The sequence below is a fragment of the Pseudorasbora parva genome, chromosome 5 (assembly GCF_024679245.1).
Source record: "Pseudorasbora parva isolate DD20220531a chromosome 5, ASM2467924v1, whole genome shotgun sequence".
Taxonomy (NCBI): Eukaryota; Metazoa; Chordata; class Actinopteri; order Cypriniformes; family Gobionidae; genus Pseudorasbora; species Pseudorasbora parva.
In genome coordinates this window covers 22,181,116-22,205,536 of record NC_090176.1, presented here as the reverse complement: position 1 = coordinate 22,205,536, position 24,421 = coordinate 22,181,116, and the positions used below count along the sequence as shown (strand labels likewise).

General features: G+C 38.4%; 1 protein-coding gene across 5 annotated transcripts in view; it reads right to left on the bottom strand.

The window, feature by feature from the left end:
• Positions 1 to 24,421, bottom strand: part of pard3bb (par-3 family cell polarity regulator beta b) — a 460,252-nt gene that overhangs the window by 132,010 nt on the left and 303,821 nt on the right. For all 5 annotated transcript variants that reach the window (XM_067443471.1, XM_067443470.1, XM_067443472.1 and 2 more), the window contains one exon: positions 14,207 to 14,432. In XM_067443471.1, the coding sequence (XP_067299572.1) occupies positions 14,207 to 14,432 (226 nt within the window). The remainder of the gene's footprint in view (positions 1 to 14,206; positions 14,433 to 24,421) is intronic.

Below are 24,421 nucleotides of genomic sequence, written 5' to 3'. Positions count from 1 at the left end.
GCCTGCCTGTCCTTAGGGATTGTTTAATAAAAATAAAAACAAAACAGACTAATGCTTGTTCTGAATTAAAACACACAGCATTTTCAGCTATTAGCCCTTTTAATAACTCAGCTTTACTTATTCTGCATGGATTCAACCCTCATTCTCATACCGTATCTTGGCCATCAGGATGCCGTAGGGTCATCTGCTCAGTACAGTAAAATCTCTTTTGTTTATACAGTACACCAAGGGAAATACTTCAGACGTCTGCGGTGCTAGACAAGTCTGGGTTAGCCGGGCACCATCCAGACTGCAAGTACAGACTCTCTGAGCAAGGCAGCAAACACAACTGACCTCATGTACACATAACATAACAGGAAACGACAGGTGCTCGGCATGTTTCTGATTACTTGAGGAGCATTATGGGAATATTCAACCTCAAGGAGCTTTCAACTTCCTGCTTAAAACGAGGACTATGACGAGTTGTTGAGAGGATGGACTTCAGAGAATTTCTCACTCGGAAAGGTGCAAATTAGCCTGTGATTACAGTGATGACATGAAAAAATCGTCAAAGAGATGAAAACATGGGTAGAGATTTTCAGAACTCCATTTGTGTGAAGGAGAATCACAAACGGCAGCCTGTAAAAATAAGGCGCACAGTATAATCTATACAACCATCGGCAAATGCTGCATATGATTATTAAACCATTTCCAGAAAGAATAGAAGCACTGTTCTCGCAGCTTCTATTAGCTCTTCCCCTTCATTTCCACTCAATCTGCCATATTCTTCTGCTGATTGTTACCTTTCAGAGACTGGGCTAAGCAAGCCTGCCACATCTTCACTCTTTAATGTAATCAAAGGCAGAAACAGGGCCGTATTGAAAAAAGGATAAGTCGGAACAAGAGGCTTAGCACAGAGGTGCTACAGACAGGAAAAAAGAAAGAAAAAGAAAAGACCCATTCAGCAGTGGGACACACAGACCCAATCACATATTCATGCCATTTTCCATTCATCCAATCATCTTAATCAGGACATTGCATCTTGGGAATCAAAGGGGAGATGATTGAACTTCCATTAAAGAGCCTTTTAGTGATTCATATGTAGATGGGGGGAGAACAGCGGCGGCCTGTTAGCTACTGTATTCCTCCACTCGAACCGCACGCATGAACCTCCCGGTGATACCGTTACCATGGTGAACTGAGGACTGAGACGACCATACCCTTTCACAGAAATAAACCTATCTCCAGATCACAGCGCTCGTAAAGGTGAGGTGGGCGCCGGCGTGGGCAGCCGCTGCCATTGATGACTGAAATGAGCATGGTTTTATACTCCAAGTAGGGATTTTTTTAAGAAAGGGAGGCCGGTCAATGATCTAAATTCAAGACACCCTATATCTGATAAAGACAGGCCGGCATAGTTTCTCACATTTAACCCCTTTGAGGTGTTTTTTTTCTTTTGTGACATACAACAAAGTAAAGACTTATAAAGGCAAAACTATAACAAGGAGAGTCAAAAGGTAGAAATCGTTTGATAGAAAACGTATAATTTTCAGAAGAAAAAAATCATTACATTTGGACATTCTCATGCTGAGAAACTCCTGATAAAAAGACAAAAAGGTGTGCTCAAGGGAAATGTTATGTATCTTTCTTATTTGACATGCAGTAACTCAGGAATGATATAAGGTAGAAGGACAATTCTTCATACTGTATGTGAGCTGCATCTGGATCAAATTTTGTAAAGTAATTAGAAGTTACAGCATTTGGAACTGAGGGTGCTTTTTTGTTAAGCCCTTAATACCCGGAAGGCATTTTTAAATCATCATTCCACCATGAGGAATATCTTGTGATCAACACAATGGATTATATTGACTAATTTCAATCGGGACCATTCACTGTCTGTAAGTAATGATGTGTCAATTTCTATGATCTGTGCGCGTTTCATGAAGTTACAAGTGTAAATGCCACGTGAAAGCTACATTTGATTTTACTCAGCTACATATGCACCTGTGTGTCTGAGGGGGCTTTGTGTACAAAAACTCGCTGAAGTTTAGTTGAAGCCCAAAACAATTATGCTTGTTGTATTCTACTCTGTGGGACCTTTAAAATGACACATGACTATCTGGGATGTATGGTGTTATAGTAAAAAAAAAAAAAAAGAATAAAAAAAAAGAAATTATATATATATAAGGCAGTAGTTTTGATTATAAATATGATTTTTGGTAGCTAGATGGAGTCTGCCGTCGGGAAACTCTGTTTTAGAGGGTCTACTCAATATTCATTAAGAGTTGATCAAAAGCTACGTTTCTAAGGTTTAAAATTATACCCATTTTGTTTATTCCATTCCGTTCTTGCTTAGTAATCAACATCCAACATCCAAACTAACGTTTGACAAACAAACTGTGTCACAATACTTTTCGTCTACATGTAAAACCCAACAAATGTCTTTTTGTGAATGGTATGCTTTAGAAAAAAAGTTTGGTTGTTGTTGTTTTTAACAAAAAACAAATTGTATATAATGCAATGACTTCCATACATTTTTAAGTGTGACTAAAGTGTCCAAACTGTTTTTTAGGGAATATGCATAGGCAGTCATGTTTCTCTTTAGATCTCTTGACCTGCTGTGCAATGATGTCACTTCCTACACAAAGGCTATCCAGGTTTTTGCTTATGAGCATCAGACATGGTTGTTGACTTCATCTAACATACAAACATACAGCAGGAAAGACATTAGGAAACGTGTTAATTGATAGAGAGCGAAACGAGGGACAAGGGGGGCTGTCACTCCGTCAGCAGGTCTGTGAGGGAGGGATGAGGTAAGATGCACCATCTGTGACTCTGACACTTGCTTCAGAAGCTTTTAGAGGCCATTAACACACTCACTAAAGGTCACACACCAGTGCTCTCTCTCACACACACACACACACACATACACGGTCAAGCACATTCATACAGGCATATCCAGATATAAATAATCAGGGATGTACAAACATGCACATACGCACAATAAATCAATCTCAGCCGAGCTAAATATGAATTTGACAACACAAGAGTTGAGGATGCCGCCAGCATGTACCTGTCAACCTCGCTGAGCATCATCCCGGTGGAACGGTGCCTTTGAAAGACAAAAGTAAAGCATGACTATGACTCAAAAATGCTCCAGGCTGTGACTAAAATGCCCACAAATGTGACAATAAATAAAGTGGCCATTTAAAACAAAGAAATCTCTCTTTAAATGGATTGTTTAATTTAATTTAATTAATTGATAAATGAAATGCTCTTCCTGCATTATTTAACACATAGGCAAACATTGCAGATACATTTTGTTGTCACCTAACCTTTGTGGGCCAGATTTACAAAACAGGGAAAATTAGAATGCACTCAAAAAAAGAGAAAAGATTCAGGCCCTTCATAGATATGACACATTTAAATTCTGTCCACTTTACTTAAATATCTCTAATTTTGTCTCAGCTTAATTTAATTGTGTTCAATCAAGCTAATATATTTAAAACTTAAGTTTACTTCATTCATTTTAAAAGTACATAAATATTTGTGCTGACACTAACTGGGCAGTGGATCTGTAGTTCCCAGCATGCTTTGCAAGGGACTGTGTTAGTAAATGTAGGGATTAAAGTGTTAATTATGTATTTTTCAGTAAAGGGAAATATGTTGTTAGTTTATGTTAGTGTTTGATGTTCAGTTATGATGGACATTGAGGAGTTTCTGTAATTTTGTGGTTAACCATTATGCAGAAGAGTGGTGCCTGTGTTTAGGCTGTGGGCACTTCTACACAAATTCATTGGATGGAATTCCTGCCCTCAATTAAATGAGTTCAATAAGTTATTTTTGCATTTTATTTCTAAAAATATGCTTGTTGTTATTTAAAAGTTTTAAAGGTAAAATAAATTGACAAATGTGTTCATCTTACATAATAGCTTTTTTTGTTACACTTTTATAAATGTAACAAGATTAAGTAAACTGCATATATGAATAATGTGTAACAGTAGCAAAGTTGTTTGTACTCTTAACCAAATTGTAATTTGTAAAAATTGCTCAATATAGTTGTGTGCAACCACTTGACACGTCTTTTTAAAGTAAATTTAACAAGGCATTTTCAAAGAGTGCAATTCCAAAAAAAGCGCAGATGGAAGTGGAAAGTTCAGCACATGATCTACTGACAATGCAAGAACACAGACACAGCCGGATCTTTCCACAACGTATCACCTTGCGTAATTCATTTAAATTCCCCCCTCCCATACATTTTGCATCTAAAGGGGAAACTACAAATGCATACGCAAGAAGTTCAGCCGCAAAAAATAACTCGGTCCATGCCTTTTCAGCACTTATATTTCACTATGTGTCTTTTGTAAATCCTCACAGTGACAAAAGAGGGTTTTGCGATGGTGCAAGCTGTTAGTAAATCGGGCCCATGGTGTTCAGTCTTGTTCTGAACATATAAATAATTAACTAAAAAATACTCGGGTAACTACTGGGCAGTGATAACTGGATTTACCAAAATTCTATGCAGTAGTGCACATGCAGAACCAAACTATAGCTTTTAATCATGTATTTAAACGTCATTACTGTGTTTTTACTTGTCAATGTTAATATGCACCTATGAGCTTTGCAATGTGCCTCAGCTTTCTCACCATCTTGTACAAAGAAGTGCTGCATTTTTAAAACACTGGTTTTAAATTAAAAGTCAAACTCGAGACTTTTGTGTATATATATGTGTGTGTGTGTGTGTGTGTGTGTGTGTGTGTGTGTGTGTGTGTGTGTGTGTGTGTGTGTGTGTGTGTGTGTGTGTGTGTGTGTGTGTGTGTGTGTGTGTGTGTGTGTGTGTGTATGTTTGAATGCAATAACAAGAATATGTGTGAACACCATAATAAAGTAGATGGCAGTGATTCCTTCACTATTGCATCTTTCAACTGAGTCATCCTTACTGCATGCACTACTAAGCGGTGATGCCAAATGTGCAAATGTTATCTTATGAATGTTTTTTTTTTTTATGAATCAGTTAAACAGATGAATGAATCAGTCTCAAAACTTTCTTTTCACAAATTAAACATTTTTTATAAACCTGTGGGTTTAATGAATAGGTCACAACGCCACCCCCATGCAAATGAATAACTTTCATAACATATTCTTTTGCTTATATGCTATTTTAAGTCTTATTAAGCATAAAGCAAAAATTCTTCATAAAGAAAAGATCTGCTATCACGGCAGCTGTGGTGGAATTTGCCGGAAGGCAAAATGGCCAAGAGATGTGAGGAAAAATGAAAGGAGAGAGGCAGACAAGTGAGAAAGAAAAGAGGACAGCTGGTGACAGAACGGAGGGAGCAGGCCTGCTGCAGTCTCTGTTAATGGCAGTAGCATGAGTAGTGAACACTTGTTCTCACTCTCTCTCCTTTACATAAACATCCGCTGGGAGAAAAGCACCATCGTTACACACACACACACACACACACACACACACACACACACACACACACACACACACACACACACACACACACACACACACACACACACACACACACACACACACACACACACACACACACACACACACACACACACACACACACACACACACACACACACACACACACACACACACACACACACACACACACACACACACACACACACACACACACACACACACGTCTGGTTCACAATCTTTGTGGGGACTCTCCATAGACGTAATGGTTTTTATACTGTACAAACCATATTTTCTCTCCCCCTACACTGCCCCTGCCCCTAAACCAACCCATCACAGGAAACATTCTGCATTTTTACCTTTTTAAGCCTTTTTAAAAGTGGGGACCGCTGGCTGATCCCCACAATGTAGGTAATCGCAGGTTTTACTATCCTTATGGGGACATTTGGTCCCCACAATGTAATATAAACAAGGGCGCACACACAAACACACACACAAACACTTTCTTTCTCTCTCATTCCACCTCTTTACTCCATCAGCATCTCGTGGTTTTCAGTTAGAAAAAAAATCATAAAGGTGGTTTTAGCTGTGTTTATGCTGGTTAAGGCAGACTTGGAAACCAGCTAACCATCTTAGTCTGGTTTATTTTTTCCCCCAACATGGTACAGTACTGCCTTTTTATCAAACATGGCTGTTCGAAAAGACACCCTGTTAATATCTTGCCTTAAAAGGTAAAGCTGCAAGCTGCATTCCTCCCTCGCCTCTAATAGGAGACAGTCATATGCTTGGTCACAGTTTTACAGCAGAGCTGAGAGGCTTTGAGGAACAGCAATTTTCCTGAATTGCTTAACATTAAGGTTAATTATGTAATATTTCATTCATGTTCATTTCTGATAAAAAGTAGCAGGGTTGATGAGATAAAAGTAAAGTTGGGAAGTGTTTGACACTATGTAGTTTCACTGAGAGATGTTTAAGGTGTCTAAAAATGGCTCAGACATGACAGCTAAGATGAAATCAGATTACTGCTAAATAAAGTAAAGAATGTAGGTAAACAAACAACAACAAAAAAACTTTTGCAACTGTACGTCTCACAAGATTGTGTTCTAGGCAGTGTAATGTGTTGTTAAGGTTTTGTGTGTGTGTGTGTGTGTGTGTGTGTGTGTGTGTGTGTGTGTGTGTGTGTGTGTGTGTGTATCACAGCAGCAAAATGAGAGGCATTTGGCAATCCACACGGGCCTCCATCTGTCTGCAAGATGTAAAACATCCTAATGGGTCCCATCCTCCACCTGAGGCTATACCTTACCCTCCCCATAGAGCTACTCCATCTTTGTCACATACACACATGCTATACAATTCTCATGTAGAGCTAAATAATCAGTTGGTCACACAAACACACAGAAATGTACCACTGAAATGCACTTACACACACTAACAGTATAAACAATGTGCTGCACACATATTCAAATGCGGGAAAAATTCAAAGAGAACTCAATGGAATCTGATGTTAGCATGTTGCTAAAATAAAATTGTGATACTCTAGTGAGCATAAACATGCGTAGCAGACACAATGGGAAAAAATATTGATTTGACCTTTTTATCAATACTTTTCAGCATTTAATGATATAATTTATATTAGTTGAGTGTCTAAGCAGCTCACCTTGCTACAATGTTAGCTTAAAACCCATGCAATTGCTAATGCTATACCACACAGTAAAAACAAATGTCATTTTAACATTAAAACACTAAAAATGCAAAGGTAAAAACCTTTTAATTCCTTAATACTGTATATATGAAAACTAACTAAGGACATTGTATGTAACTTTATAATAAATACTTTTTGTATTATATATTTCCACAGCTTTATGTTACATCATATGTTCACGCTTGTTCCATTACTTTAGTGTCAGGTTACATGATGGTGTTTTCGTATTAGTGTGTATGACTGACACCTATATATTAGTATTACCTGAGCTTGTGGAAAGGCTATTTTTGATTAACTCTACTTCACCATGGGCCTTTGAATGCCAAGGACTGAGAGACAGCGTGGCATGAAAGGCTGATTTCCCTCTTTTGTCATGTTTATCACTGAGCTACAGGGCACTATCCTGGCTTAATGTCCCAGATTTGCAGCACTGCTCTGACCCACAGACACAGCTACCACCAGATCAACATGGCCACTATCAGCAGAATGGACACTAGCCAGTGACTCCCACTGGGCACTAAGTAGTGGCCAATAACATTGTATCAGAGCCAGGCAAAGAACAAAATACAGTCCACACTGGCCAGCGACAGATTTAACAGGAACATATAACACAGAGAAGGAAAACAGAAAAAGAAAATAAGCCAGAAAATAAATTCCAACTAGACAGTGACAATGTCTATAGGGTTTCTGACCTCAAATCTGCATTTAGTATTAGAGAACCCAAACGGTGTCTATAGCCTCATTGGCACTCTAGACAACAAGATAGCTGACATTCAATTGTACACATCAGGTAAACACAGACTGAAATACCTCCCTTTGAATCTCCTGAATTAAATAAAAAATACACCCAAACATGACAATTGCGTAACAATTAATTCATTCCAAATTGTCCAATCTTTTGGTTCTTTTTTGGAGCATGAAAATGAACAGCATACATGTCTGTAACAACATAAGGATGAGCAAATGATGGTGACAACACTATTTTGTGAATTACCTCTCTCTAAATGAAGGCTGTTTCTTCATAGAGAGACACTTAAAGCACTTGGAAACACACTGTGATTTACAGCTGGTGGGGCTGGAGGTCATGGTCCTCAAGGGGTCTCTTAGTTAGTCTGTATTTCACCTGCTCTTAACCTTTGGGGTCAGACATCACAAATACACATCATGCTAATTGAAAAGAACAGTCAATAATTCTATTAAATCTAATTTGATCTAGACCAGCCTTTCTCAAACTTTTTTCAGTCAGGGCACCTTTCAAAAGTGCATAAAATTTCAAGGCACCCCAGTTTAAAATATATTTTAAAAACACTGCATAACCCAAATTTAAATGCAAATGTCCTGTTTATTTAGACCGGACAGTAATGAACAGAGCATAATACTCCATTTCAAAGTAAAAACTGTCCGGTTCTTGTGGGGCTTTTCTTTTTAAAAAACGATCCATGCTGCTGTTGCTTGTTTCTTGCTCTTTGTGAAATCAAATGTATTTTCGCGGTTAAATTATAAAACATGTGTGAGACGGATTTTTATGGTTAATTTTATATATATATTTATCTAAAATTAATTTACAATTTTATTAATCCGCTCATATGTTTAACTCTTTCACACGCAAATGTAAACATTCTGGCTGACCCCCCAACGTGAGTTTTTCAAAGTGACCGTTATTAATGTGTCACTTTATGGTTTCTATGGTGACGCGTCATTGCTTGTCATGTGACACACCGCAGCAACAACAGAGCTGAATGAATGATGATCTGCTTTTATGTCATTTTTCCTTTTTTATTCAAAATATTCACAAATTTGTTAGATATGGCATGAAATATCTGATATTCCGATTGTCAAATATATAGAAGTGGAAGTGTTTTGTTGTTTAAACACTTAACGATCGCGTTAGTTGAGCTGTATGCACGATGGGCGCCGGCATCACCGCCGCTGGCGCAGTTCAGAAAATCGGATCTGTTGGATTTACAAGACGTGAATTCATCCACTTCTCCCAAAATACATAAAAGTAAGTGGCAGGTGAACTGGGAGAAGAATAGAGTCAACTTTAAAGTTCCTTACACAATGTGTATCTGATATGAATAAAACTAATTATAATGGAAAGGATTATTATTGCCTCTTCATCTTTCATCATTGTGTATTTTACAAACTCTAAATGTATTGTTTTTTAGTACATATATGTATGAAACCCAAAATAAACATTATGTGGCTGAAAACACTGAAAAGTTGTGATATATGACAGCTCTGAGCGCGTCTGTCTCTGCCTCAGTGCAAGCCAACGCGAAAGCACATTTGAATTTACATTTGAATGAACGTGATGCACTGACCGTTCTAATCACATGTGTAAATGTGTGATCGTACGTGCGAAAGGGATACAAAGAAGAAGAATGTATTTATATAAATTCAAATATATTTTATATATGAAATTTCATTTTTTTATTTTATTTTTTTAGCCTACGTAATTTTTTGGCGGCACCCCTGACACAGTCAGGGGGCACCCCAGTGTGCCGCGGCACCCACTTTGAGAAAGGCTGATCTAGACAACACTTGAGACGTTTAGTCCCTGGTTGCATGTAAAAAATATGAGGACAAATAAGAGAGGAATAAAATGGAATACAAATGTGTTAAAGTTTGTTGCGTCAACCCTTGACGTTCATTAAAGGGTTAGTTCACCCAAAAATAATGACTCACCCTAATGTTGTTCCACACCCGTTCATCTTCAGAACACAGTTTAAGATATTTTACATTTAGTCCGAGAGTGTATGCACACTATAATGTCCATGTCCAGAAAGGGAATACAAACATCATCACAGTAGTCCATATGTGACATCAGTTAGTTCATTAGAATCTCTTGAAGCATCGAAAATACATTTTAATCCAAAAATAATAAAAACTACGACGTTTTTCAGCATTGTCTTTTCTTCCTGGTTTATTTTCAATTCTCAAATAAGGATTCAAATGTTTACGAATGAGCGTATTGATTCATGATTCGGATCGCCAATGTCACATGATTTCAGCAGTTTGACACGCGATCTGAATCATGAATCAATACGCTGATTCACAACCGTTTGAATCTTTATTTGAGGATTGAAAACAAACCCGGAAGAGAAGACAATGCTGAATAAAGTCGTAGTTTTTTCTTAAACTGTGTTCTGAAGATGAACGGAGGTCTTATGGGTGTGGAATGACATTAGGGTGGGTCATTAATTACATCAATTTCATTTTTGGGTGAACTAACCCTTTAAGAGCAGGTCATGTAAAGGAATAGTTCTCCCAAAACTTAAAATGATTCCATATTTTACTCACCCTCAAGCTTTACAAGGTTTTTGTAAGAAAAATATCCACCTTCTAAACAATAATCACTGGCTTCTGGCAAAGGCCATACGCATGTTCATACAATCTTAAAAATAAAGTTCTTAAATGGTTCTTTGGCATGGTGTATGGTTCCACGAAGAACCTTTAATATCCAAATAACTTTTCCATTGCACAAAAGGTTCTCTGTAGAGCAAAAAAAGTTTTTTTAGACTATAAACTGGTTAGGAAAAAAAAAAAGGTTCTTTAAAGAACCTTTCACAAAACAGTTCTTTCGAAAATGGTTCTTCTATGGCATCACTGTGAAAATTGATTTTTGGTTCTTCCTGGCACTTTTATTTTAAGGGTGCAAGAGAGTTACGTGGCTTTCATGAGAGGCACCTATCCTCACCTACGTCAAACGTACTACATCTTACGTCAGGGCAGAGGTCACCCTTCCACCAGAACTTTGACCAGAACTTTGGGTAGGTTTTTGCAGATACACAACCTCACATTGAAAGTCATGTTGAGCAAAGACTCATCGGTTACTTCAGACAGCACTGTAAAAAAAAAAAAAGCTATGAAGGAGTGTAACTTATGGAGAATTCCACTTTTTTTATCAACATATTTTCAGTCCATTTAATTTGTGAATATTTGGCCCGTGCAGGGTGACAGGGCAATCTTGCGGCAAAAGGTTACGTCAGCTTTGAGCGAAAGCTGTGTCAGATTCCGTGGCACGTGGCGCCACCACACGCCTCTTGCACCAACATCTCTAATCCCCGCTGCCATGCAAATATAAATAAATAAAACTACGGTGGTTCTCAATAACCTTTACATCCCTCACCCCATAAACCACTGACAAGCCAACACATAAACGCTTATCTCCTCAGAACAACGGTGCGCATTATAATGATTGCATGGGCGCGGGAGGAGAGCTGGCCGCAGTGGGCGCGCTGGCAGACTCTCGGCAGACACACGGAAGAGGAAAAACAGTGGGATCAGGCCGAGTCAGACCGAGCCGGATTAAAGGAAGCGTAAGCCGCGTCGTAGCCTTCACTTCCTGACAAGTCGAGACGGTTCACCTTGAGAAAGACACCAGCTGAATCAAGTTCTCCGGCTGTTTTCCCTCTCTCCGCTGTTTCTATTTCTCTCTCCCTGTTGGAATATTCTGCGTGTTGCCGTAACAGCATGGTGTGCTTTTCAGTTTTCCCGGCAGTCATCCAAATTAAAACAATTATAGAGCTAATTGCCCGTTAGGTGGAGGCTGCCGGGGCGTCCATGCTCTGATTTGTAGAATCACTCATGCGGGTCGTCCTCCACTGCGATGGAGACGCCTGGTCTTGCTGGTGCTGAAGCCATTGCTGGCCGGCCAGCCGATCGACGGGCAGATGGGCAGGGGTTGGCACAGGTGCCCACCGTGATGCAAATTAGGCCTGGCACTGGCACAGTGTGAGGACAGTGGAGATTGAGCGCTGTGACGCAGAGACAGCGTGCCATATGGAGCTGGAGCTGGCTGCTCTGTTTACCAGCGGTCAAAGTCAGTTACACACACGCAAGTGGGCCGAAACACTTTCAAACGCGAGCGTGAGCCAGCAGAGCGTCCCAACAGCAACTCGGGCCAACATTCCGCCACACAACATGTGACCGCCCGGCGACCCATCGCCACAGCTTAGCACATGTGCCAGATTAACATCTATATTAACCTTTACATGTGTAAAAAAATCTTTTAATCAAATTACCCTCAAGCTTAAAAGAAAGAAAATGAAAATCATATGCAATCATTTACTCACCTATGTCGCTCTACACCTATGACTATTTCTTCTGCAGAACACAAATGAATGTTTATGAATGGTGTTGGTCTCTTTTCCATTAATTACTGGAGCTTTTAAACTACAAAAAAAAAAAAAAAAAAAAAAAAGGAAAACCGTCAACATTTTGAAAGTAACTATTTACTGGACACTCATCCTAGCTCTCTTTAGAGTTCATAAGTGAATCAGATTCTTGAATGAACAGCTCTTGAATCGTATGTCTTAAATGAATCAGTTGATTTATCAGTTGTTTATAAAGACCTGTCTGAATTGTTTGTTCATCGAACTGGCTCCCCCCGATTCTCGAGTTGAACTCAATGACTCAATAATCCATCCGCAACAATTAACAGGCCCACTGGGAAGATAATAAGTGAATAACAACTTTTGCTCTATTTGTCATATGAAACTATTGTATGACTTCAAAATAGTACAAAAGTCAAATGGACCATCTTAAAGGGGTGACATGCTGTTTCATACATACTGAGCTTTTTACATTGTTAAAGAATTGGATTCCCATCCTAAATATGAACAAAGTTTAAAAATTAAAAGTTTCTGTGCCAAAAATACTCCTTCTGGTTTCTCATAAGTTTCTGAATTTTTTTCTTCAAGTATGGGTCTATCTGACGTCAGATATAGCGGAATGTCCTTCCGTATGGGATCTTCACCCGGATGGGCGCGTGCGTGACTAGAGCGAGAGAGCAAACTGCTGCGCTACAGTTACAGAACTTCATGAAATCAACAGTCACCAAAGAAGTGTGTCTTTGGTTGTCAGGGCAAGACAACCCTGTACAGCTTCCCAAAGAACCCAGTGTTAATGGAAAAAGTGGATGGCTTTTTTTTTTCGAGAGCAGCAACAGTTGTGCAAGTAATTTTTTTTTGTTTCCTGCATTTCGGCGACAATGGTTTATAAACAAGGTGCAGTTCAACTCCGGATTTGTAACTCGTCTAATGCTGAAAGATGGAGCGGTTCCAGCGATTAAGGTTCACGGTCGTGTGTTGGAAGCAGGCGTTGAGTAAAACTGCTTCAAATGTCTTTGTGCTGTTAGCTATTGACTCGTTCATTCAAATGCGCTATTATTCCATTGTTTTTCTATGTAAACGCACTAGTCTGACGTGTAAAACTGTTCCGCTTGCTACTGCTAACATTAAATCACAAACAATACTCCATGAACCACATTATGTCCTCATAAACCACGAGTAAACACACACAAATGTTGTAAAACTCACGAGCATGACAAGCCGCTAAGCAAATACAGTTACAGTACATACCATTGAGACGTCCTGCTGTCGTCGTCGTTGCTGCTGCTTCTCCTGTTCAATTTCAGCCTCTAGATCTGATTCTGGATCATACATGTGTGGCTAAATCTGATTGATCTCAATGGATTATTAAGGATAATTTTTTTTTCTTTTCTCCACGATTAAGGATTTCAGAGCTTTCAGACGCTCTCAACGGAACAGCTGCGTGAGCTCATCATTCTCTAGCTCCGCCCACATGACATGTCTCCAGCCGCTCAATTTTTTTTTTTTTTTCATTTTCTGGAAAGACTCAGTACAGCCTGTATTTCTTTTATAAATATAATAACACTAAAGACTTTTCGGAGATATGAAGGATGCAATACTACTCTAGGTCTTTAAGATTGACATGAGATTGACTGAAGTGTACCCCCCCCCCCCCCCCCCCCACACACACACACACATTTCTTTGTGTATTTGTGAAGCTTGAAAGCTTCAGTCAGCATTCACTGTATTTGCATGGAAAAAAAGTGACCAGAATATATTCAAAAACATCTCCTTTTTTCATTCCACAGAAGAAAGAAAGTCATACCTGTTTGGGGGAAAAAAAACTAAAACAAACAAAAAAACATGCGGGTGAGAAAATGATGACAGAATTTTCTCTTTTTTGGGAACAACCCATTTAAGTAGAGGCACCTTTACAAAACAACAAAGACAGAAGAGGAGAGGGGCAGACATAAGGAAATGGGGTCTTACCTCAGCAACCCAAATCCTTTCTTCTTGGTCTTCTTATCCAACTCATCACTGACCTCCTCTGATTTCTTCTTCTCTTTTTCCTTTCCTTTGCTTTTCAACTTGTCTTTCTTTTTGCCTTTGGCCTTCTTCTTTTTGTCTTTCTTGTTCTCTTCATTGTCTCCCGCACCTTGTCTGGAGGAGCCACTGGCCGGAGTGTCCCGTCCAGAGCTCTGGTCAGACCCCTCATCTGTTTTAATACAAGCAAACATAAAATTTGAACATATAGTGGTCTTAAATTGGGCAGCATAACCCAATTATACATACACATTACCGATTTCGTCTTGAGTTTAAATAACAAACTGCACATATTTGACTCAGTATCTGCCATGGTATAAACGGCATAGCAAAATCTCAACTAGCTGACAGATTTCTCTATTCACACAGTATACACCTTCAAACGGCTTAGTCCTATATCTCAGTTGGAGTTGTGGAAATATAAAAGATCTCTTCACAGATATTTTTCCAGCTAATCTGCCCTGGAGCGTCATCAATTATCATAATCTGGAGGGAAAAGAAAGGAGGGATGCTGGATAACTGGATAGAAAGAGGCAGAGGAAGAGGAAGAGAAAGATAAGCATTAGAAAATGTGAAAAAAAGGCTTGGGTAACTGAGGAACCTGCTGACATAACCATCTGTTCCTGGCTATCCACTGTGGGGCACTGTATGTGTGCGTGGCGATCAATCGCGGCTGCATTATGTGTCTCCGCTATGAGGTTTGTCAGACGGTGGCGGCGGTGCTGGGAGCAGATGTACGTTTACCAGGCCGCCTCAGAGAGCGTGTTAAAAGAGAGATGAGGAGACGTGCGAAAAAGCATCAGTCTTTCATAAGCCTCACAGCGGCCATCTTACTAACCCTCCACTTGTAACACAGGGGAAGGTCCCGATAGCTATGTATGCTGTGATTTATTGATGGCTAGTAGTATCTTACAGGCCAAAATATGACAAGGGAAAAGACAATTAGACTGTGAAGAGACACGTGATATCAGGGCTGGAAACTGAAAGCTTTCTGGTCGACTAATATGCTTTTCGATGGCACATACTGATGTGTAGAGAGCAGGGTGACCAACATTTACACTTATATACAATGGAAAATTATACAAAGAATTGTGAAAATGAACAGACAATTGAGACAATATTTCTCAAAAGCTATTAAAAAATTTGGCGATACAACTTATACAAGGTAGAAATACAAAATCGTTTAATCTGCCAACCTGGTTGACATTGGGTTCTTAAAAATGCATTCTTCCTCTAATACAAATGTTTAGATAAATAACGGTGTAGTCCAATTTTTAAATGCCAGACTTGTTAGTAAATTCAGACACACAAAACCAGTTTAGTCCAATTTGTGAACAAATTACTCTAATGCCGGGTTCGGACTTCACAATATTTTTTGTCTGTTATGATAGTCACTGTATCAGATTATGCGATTTTGACTACAAAATTATTGTCATGTTGTAGCCATGAAACATGTCAGACTACACATTGCTTCCCAACCAATCATCGCTAATGTTCCAGTTGCTGAACTAGCGACTGACTTCTGGAAATGTAAACGAACTACCAAAGCGTGATGTTAGCTTAATGCTAATTCCAGTACTCACTGGGTTGCTGAAGCGCCTCTACTATCATTCACCAGCAATTATCATGTTTTTTTTTGCTCTAATGTGGTAGTCCAACGAGAAAACATCATGAACTCAGGAGTCTTGTTGCCATAGTGCCATGAACCTTTCCTCCATTGCATAATTCCACCTAGCAGCACCAATTCATGGTTTCAATCATATGACTGCCACAGAGCCCTGGAGGGCAAAAAACAGCCATCGGACTGCAGCCCAAGCCAATTTTCCATCTCAAAAACTAAAATATGTGAATAAAATGCAAGTTTGAGGCACTTGTAATCCATATACAGCACCTGCTGCAGTATTTCAGTCACTAAAAACATCGAAATATTCTAAAATTCTTACCATGAAAAAAAACTCTTTTTTTTTTCTTTTCTTTTTTTTTGGTAGCATCAATAAAGGATTACATTAAGCAATGTTTTACACTATTTTGTTGATCTGGGTTTTATTTTAAACCGAGTTGTGTTGCACCACTTAATTTTAAACACAGATGAACAAATCACATATGACCTTTTTTATTGACCAGAAACTCTCTCTCTGACAACAGTAGCTCTTGCCGATAAAGGAAACAAACTTGTAAAATAGCACCTGTCTTTATAAACTGCTATGGTGAAAGACTTAACGATGTTAAGACATTAGATTTAAAGGGCTGATCAAGCAACATAGGCAGAGGGTGAATGCCAGGATGCCAGGCTAAGGAGATGTTTATTTTTTATTGGTGCAAACCATCCTTAATGTGTCTTAAAGTACTGTACTAAAACAGTGTATTAAAAGATCAAATTCAGTTTACCCAGGCGAGCAGATGAGCCCAGAATATGAATGCAATGTGTTTTCTTTATAATGGTTTTCAATGGGGAGGGGAAAAAGAGCTTAACGAGAAACCTTGTGTTGCATTTATATACGGTGTTCGTCTGCTTGCCTGTACAAAGTATGAATCATCAATAAATTGTACATTGTTTTTGATCTTTTAATATCACTTGTCATTTCTTACTACATTAGTACTTACTACAAACCTGTGGACAGTTGAGGAAAGCCTTGTTTTGCCCTTCAAGTGGGCGTTCCTATAAGAGTGTGAGGTCACATAAAAACTATGAATACCATCATCTCTCTCTCTCGTTTCGCCATGTTTGAAAGCTGTGTACGGAAGAGCTTCTGACTCAACCTATTGTGGAGGACCGAAAATGAATCCCTTAAAATGCTGGTTGTGACATTGTGAAGCGTCACAGGCTCCAGAATAACACGTCCACTGGTTGCACTGGTGCTACCAACATTCTCAGTTGGTGATTTGGTCATATTTTTTTGCATGGGATTAAATCAATGCATGCGGATGAGTAGTTGTCTTAGTCTGCATACCCTAGTTTTGCACTGATAAAAATACGTCACATTGGCAAAATGTTTTAATCTTTTCAATATCAAATGAAAACCATAAAAACACACACGCACGCATGCACGCACGCACGCACGCACAAAAAAATATTATATTGATTATATTTATACTGTCTTCACAGCAGTACAACCCATTGTCTCTTTGGATGCAAATGAAATGACAACACTCTGAAATTAAACTTAAAGGGGGCAGCTATTATAGATGGGCCTCCTTGTCCTCTTTTCCTTGGAGAACCACATCCTGACTGGCATCATAATCCATCAGTTCTGGCCCCTCAAAACTCATTTTAATGAGGTCTTCCCCAGTATCAGTATGCAGACTTGCTCTAATTTGCGTGTTTCATCATCAGTGCGCCATACGGTTGTACGTGACTGATAATAGACTTTAAAGCTGGATTATGTGACTTTTAGCGCTCTAGCGGTTCATAAATAGAACTGCATGCATCTTGTGGAAGAACATTGTAGCCGAAGCTACTTCTCTCTGTTTATGTCTATGACGAGTCAAGCAAGCAGTGGGCTGCTCCACACAGCGTTGCCGACCTGACCGGTCTAAAATAGTCTGAATATTTATTACGTATACTTATTATGTTACTTAACACGCTTTGGAAAATGGATTCATGATGTACTTGCTCATTATATAAACTTTGTAAATTTTGACTGCATCAGCTGCTGATACAACAGCGTTATGGGGTTCTGTTGTGCATGCAAAATTTAACTGTTACTTTTAACTGCCGTTTCCATAGTCGATAATATGTGACAGATTAGATAAGTCCCTAAATGCAAATGCAAGTAGGCAGACACTAATTTTGGTCACAGTCTGTAGTCCTGGTTGGCAGTTGTCCACTATGATGCACTATATACGAGATTAAATGATTGGTTATTGAGTCCTGACGCCCATTGTCGTTTACGAATCACCCTTTGTCAAACAGATCGTGCCAAAACCGGGCTGAGATCATGTAATCTGAACCAGACATAAGGAGCAGTTCACATGACAACCTTTAATGAAATATTTAAACCGCATGCAGTATTTTTAAAATAAAATAATGTAATTTGTTACGGCCATTTTTGTTTTAGTATTATTTAATGCAGTGGTTCTCAACCATGGTGTCTCAGCAAACTTCCAAGGGGCACCATAAGTCTTAAAATGAGTTAAATTAAGTTATATTAAAATAATTAAAGTGTTAACAAAAACACCAAAAATACATATTCAAATGACATCATATTCCTGGTTTCTTTCTTTCTAATACAACAGAAGTACCAGAGGTACATTTCAGCTTGGAGTCTTTGAATATTATTTTGGACAAATGAAGGGCTTTGGAGAGATTTAATATATAGCTAGGTCAAATATTGGATTGAATTTATGCCACTTTTAAAAACACTGAAAAGTCATTAAAAAGACTGACCCTAAAACCTTAGACAAGAATAGTTTTCAAAATATGAAAATACGAAAAATGATCTCAATTTCGCATTGAATTGCATTTCTTTTGTCAAAAATATTCCTTAAAACAATCTGTTAATGCAACCGTTAAAATACCAGAATAGTTCATCAGACTTCTTCACAATTCCCGGCGTAACCACTGTGCACTTGGATAAGCTCTAACACGCTTCCCCTGTATTTTTTTTTACGTGGCACTGATCTGCAACAGGAACAGGAAAGTCAAGAAAAATAAACTCTGGTGATACAGAATATTTTGCATTCAATATGACTCTGAACCGCTTCAATCTTGAAAGACAGATAAACAAAATAAAACAAAAAGAAAAGCATGCAAAACTCTCAGTGAGCCTCGCCTACACAAACGTGTTCGAGGACAAGTCGGTTCTTTCGAGGCTTAGTCCAAGGCCAACAGCCGCATCCGTTTCCCCATGGCCTGATTTCTACACAAACAAACGCCGATCCGCTGTTTAAACTAGCATTGAAGCGGGTGGCTCGGTAATGACTGTACAGCCGCCCTATTATTCAGAGACAGGGGAACCTCAAAGGCCCGCTTCAGCTCCCACTTCTCTAATATGCATCAGAAAACTCTTTTGTTCGGACCAGCGCAAAGGCTTATTGTAAATATCAATCCGCTGAACACAATGCTGAACGCTGGGGGGGAAATGGTGAGAAAGGATAAAGAAAAAAGGAGAGATATTTCCCATCATGCTCACGTCTCAATATGAAAACACTTTAAAAGACCAGGGCTTGAGGACTTAGAGAGCAGTACCTATGCTCTGAAAGCCTTACATAATAAAGCTATAATGACAATGCTGTGAGCTCAAAGTGAAATAATGGAAACCATTTCAAAGGGAAATAAATCCCTTCCTTAAACGCCTCTCTGTTTATCATCTTCACTGATGTATGGCCTTTGATATTTATATGGTTTCTTCTTCATGTGAGAAGGCCTCTTAGTAGACTTCATCCTCTTGGTGTAGTAGTTACGGCTCAAGACTCACAAATGGAAGTTCAGGTTCGAACGCTTCATATATTACCTATATATTTCAGGCTTACATTTTTTTCAGGAAATTCCCCAACACCTTTTGCAAGAATAGTTTTAAATGTATTATTGAAAAGATCTCATCATTTGACATTTATTTGCATTTATTTTTTCCAATATATAAAAAAAAAAAAGATTCACAGATTAATAGCAAAGTTTAACCATCACAGAGTGAACGTTTATCGTTGTTTTTAAGTCAAGTCAGACATCAAGAGCAAGAGGACTCACAAGCTGCTTTCTGTGATCACACACAAAGCCGAGCTGTTGTAGTCAAGACCACCTAAACCGAGACCAAGTCGAGGCCAAGACCAACGTATGCCGAGACCAAGACAAGACCAAGACTTTGTGGGGTTGAGACCAAGACAAGACCAAGACTTTGTGGGGTTGAGACCAAGACAAGACTAAGACTTTGTGGGGTTGAGACCAAGACAAGACCAAGACTTTGTGGGGTTGAGAACAAGACAAGACCAAGACTTTGTGGGGTTGAGACCAAGACAAGACCAAGACAGGGTGAGGCCGAGTCGAGACCAGTCCAGCACTCCTTAAATTCATCTAAAAGATCCATATCGACTGTCTGAGAGATGTCTCATATTTAATGAATAAATACAATTAGAACAGTAAGACACTATAGCAGTTACCACTCAAATCACTGACAATATAATTTATGGCAGAGAAGTTGCATCTGAAATGCTAGGCTACAATTACACCTGCATATATAATGTTCAGATTAATTTACCATTAAAACATTAACATTATTTAACACTCTATTTAAAAAGTGCATTCAAACGATTTGAAACGTTGACGAATTAGAAAAGACAGTTAAAAATGTGTCATGTAATATTAGCTTGTTTTTTATTGAACGTTTGTTCAAAACAATATCATTTGCAATCACGCTTATATTCATGAAAACAGCTCTCTTGCTCTTGTGATTTTTTAAAAATGATATTCTCTGTTAAATAAACAAATAATAATCTCAGAGTTTTGTTGGCATTTATATTAATTTTGGCCATTTTTGAGACAATGCTGCATTGATTTTGAACCCGGCAGTACCGTAACAAAAGAAATCACATAACAAAGAAGTTACTGATTGCATTTTAAGTAGTAAGTTTTACATCAAAACACATTAATGATGTTAAATCAGACAATACACTGGCAATTTAGTGATATCCTTGCAGTGGTGGTCTTAACTGGTCTTGAGATAAAAACCAGAGTCCTCTAAGTCTGAGACCAAGACAAGATCGAGAAGAAATGCAGTCAAGACAGAGACAAGACCGGTCTTGAATACTACAGCACTACCGCGCTAACAGCACGTGAATGCCAAATTCAGTTCTCTTTCGCTTTAGCTTAAACAGACTGGTGCATGTAAAATGAAGCAAAAATGCCCGTCTCGTCGAGTATCCTCGTAAACATAGTTGGTTATGTGTTGTGAACAACTGAGAAAGAAAAGGAACAGCAGTCTAATGTACCCGCAGCTATCGCCAATGGTGATAAAACAACAAAGGAGAAAATGACTTTTGTAGCTTTAACAAAGACACATTCAATTAATTGATTAATTATATTAGTTATATTTCATTTATAATGTGAAAACTGCACTGTAAAAAGTAAGTTGCCTTTTATTTTATTATTATTATTTTATTTTTATTATTATCTTTACAACTGTTTTAACTATGCTTGTTTCAAATCTTTCCTTCGTCCACATGGTATTCTTTTTTCTCATGTATATGTTACCACTATTTTAATTCATTTCTATGTAAAGCACTTTGAATTGCCATTGGGTATGAAATGTGCTATACAAATAAACTTGCCTCCTTGCCTTAAAATTTTGAGTTTACTAAAATAAAATAAAAAGAGTTGATACAATGAAGGAGATTGGTTTAATAATTGGAAACTCAAAATATCATTGTATCTGAACCCATTAAAAATTGTGATAAATCATGAAAATAGCACAATTTGGCATGTTTCACTGCGTTATTAGAAATAAAAGACACAAAATTACCCAATATGCTTACAAAATCTTTTAATAAGATTTGAATAAAGGTTGTCGATTCTCAAAAATGTTCATTGTTCATCCAGGTGGGTGATGCACATTGGTGGTGGTTGAGGAGACTCCCCCTTTTCATATGTAAAGTGCTTTATGTGCCTAGAAAAAACGCTATATACAGTGCCTTGCGAAAGTATTCGGCCCCCTTGAACTTTGCAACCTTTTTGCCACATTTCAGGCTTCAAACATAATGATATGAAAAACTATATATATTTTTGTGAAGAATCAACAACAAGTGGGACACAATCACAAAGTGGAACGAAATTTATTGGATATTTCCAACTTTTTTAACAAATCAAAAACGAAAAATTTGTTTGTGTAAAATTATTCGGCCCCTTAAGTTTATACTTTGTAGCGCCACCTTTTGCTGCGATTACAGCTGTAAGTTGCTTGGGGTATGTCTCTATCAGTTTTGCACACTGAGAGACTGAAATTTTTGCCCATTCGTCCTTGCAGAACAGCTCGAGCTCAGTGAGGTTGGATGGAGAGCGTTTGTGAACAACAGCAGTTTTCAGTTCTTTCCACAGATTCTCGATTGGATTCAGGTCTGGACTTTGACTTGGCCATTCTAACACCTGGATATTTTTTTTTTTTTAACCATTCCATTGTAGATTTTGCTTTATGTTTTGGATCATTGTCTTGTTGGAAGACAAATCTCCGTCCCAGTCTCAGGTCTTTTGCAGACTCCATCAGGTTTTCTTCCAGAATGGTTCTGTATTTGGCTCCATCCATCTTTCCATCAACTTTAACCATCTTCCCTGTCCCTGCTGAAGAAAAGCAGGCCCAAACCATGATGCTGCCACCACCATGTTTGACAGTGGGGATGGTGTGTTCAGGGTGATGAGCTGTGTTGCTTTTACGCCAAACATAACGTTTTGCATTGTTGCCAAAAAGTTCTTCTTCCACATGTTTGGTGTGTCTCCCAGGTGGCTTGTGGCAAACTAAACGACACTTTTTATGGATATTTTTAAGAAATGGCTTTCTTCTTTCTTGCCACTCTTCCAGAAAGGCCAGATTTGTGCAGTATATGACTCCCACCTCAGCTCAGTAGATCTCTGCAGTTCATCCAGAGTGATCATGGGCCTCTTGGCTGCATCTCTGATCAGTCTTCTCCTTGTATGAGCTGAAAGTTTAGAGGGACGGCCAGGTCTTGGTAGATGTGCAGTGGTCTGATACTCCTTCCATTTCAATATTATCGCTTGCACAGTGCTCCTTGGGATGGTTAAAGCTTGGGAAATCTTTTTGTATCCAAATCCGGCTTTAAACTTCTCCACAACAGTATCTCGGACCTGCCTGGTGTGTTCCTTGTTCTTCATGATGCTCTCTGCACTTTAAACGGACCTCTGAGACTATCACAGTGCAGGTGCATTTATACGGAGACTTGATTACACACAGGTGGATTCTATTCATCATCATTAGTCATTTAGGTCAACATTGGATCATTCAGAGATCCTCACTGAGGTTCTGGAGAGAGTTTGCTGGACTGAAAGTAAAGGGGCCGAATAATTTTGCACGCCCAATTTTTGCAAAATTCTTGCCTAAATTTGTTTAAAAAAGTTTGAAATATCCAATAAATTTCGTTTGCACTTCATGATTGTGTCCCACTTGTTGTTGATTCTTCACAAAAAATTACAGTTTCATATCTTTATGTTTGAAGCCTGAAATGTGGCAAAAGGTCGCAAAGTTCAAGGGGGCTGAATACTTCCGCAAGGCGCTGTAAGTGTAACAAATTATTATTATTATTGTACAAACTCACATTTTTAATTTCAATGACTTCAAAATTTTAAGGCAACCAGGTATCTTTTTGTAAACAAATATTTTTTTGAAAAGTTACCTGGTTGCCTTAACATTTTGAAGGAGAGAAATTCATTAATCAAATGTAAAATAGCATGCTATTTTACATTTGATTAATGAATTTCTGTCCCTGGATCCTGTTAGATTGATATGAAACACATAAAACACTGCTTATTACTTTATTCTATTGTATTCATCAATGTTTATTATTTTCTATGCAGATTCACTCCCCTACAAAATCAGCCCAATTACTCTAGAATGATAAAATGTTTCCAAACCTAGGTATTCATCTGGTGAAATTGTTTTTATATCGCAGAAAACTATAAACTTTTTTTTCTTTCCAATATCATGCAGCCCTAGTTCAGTAACTGAAATTGTTAAGAGAAATTGAAACCAAATTGCTAAATTCTTAAAGATTCCCTTCCTTAACCACTGTGCACTTATATAGCAAATTCCATCTAGGCCTGATAATAAGCACCAACTATTTCACAAAGATATAAAGCAAAATCAGAATGATTAGATCTGCCAGTGAATATCTAGTTTAAAAATTCTAAATAGCTGATCACATAAACCTGGCAAACCTTGGCATATCTGGTGATTAGCTCTTCCTTGAAAGCATTTTTTTTTGCAGCCCAACTCTGGTTAGTATGACCAGTTGCAGAACCCCATACAGCTACCCATACACGTTGGTTTAATATGGATTTTAATCGGATCGAAGTCTGCATAATACTTTTAAATAAAGCTACTTTTCAATTCATAGCCTTGAACAAGAGAAACATGCATTTAAGCCAGTTAGATGTGAACAGAAGCATGAAGGAGAATATGTGTGTGTGATATTTCTGTCATGATACATGAGGTGGTGGTGAAC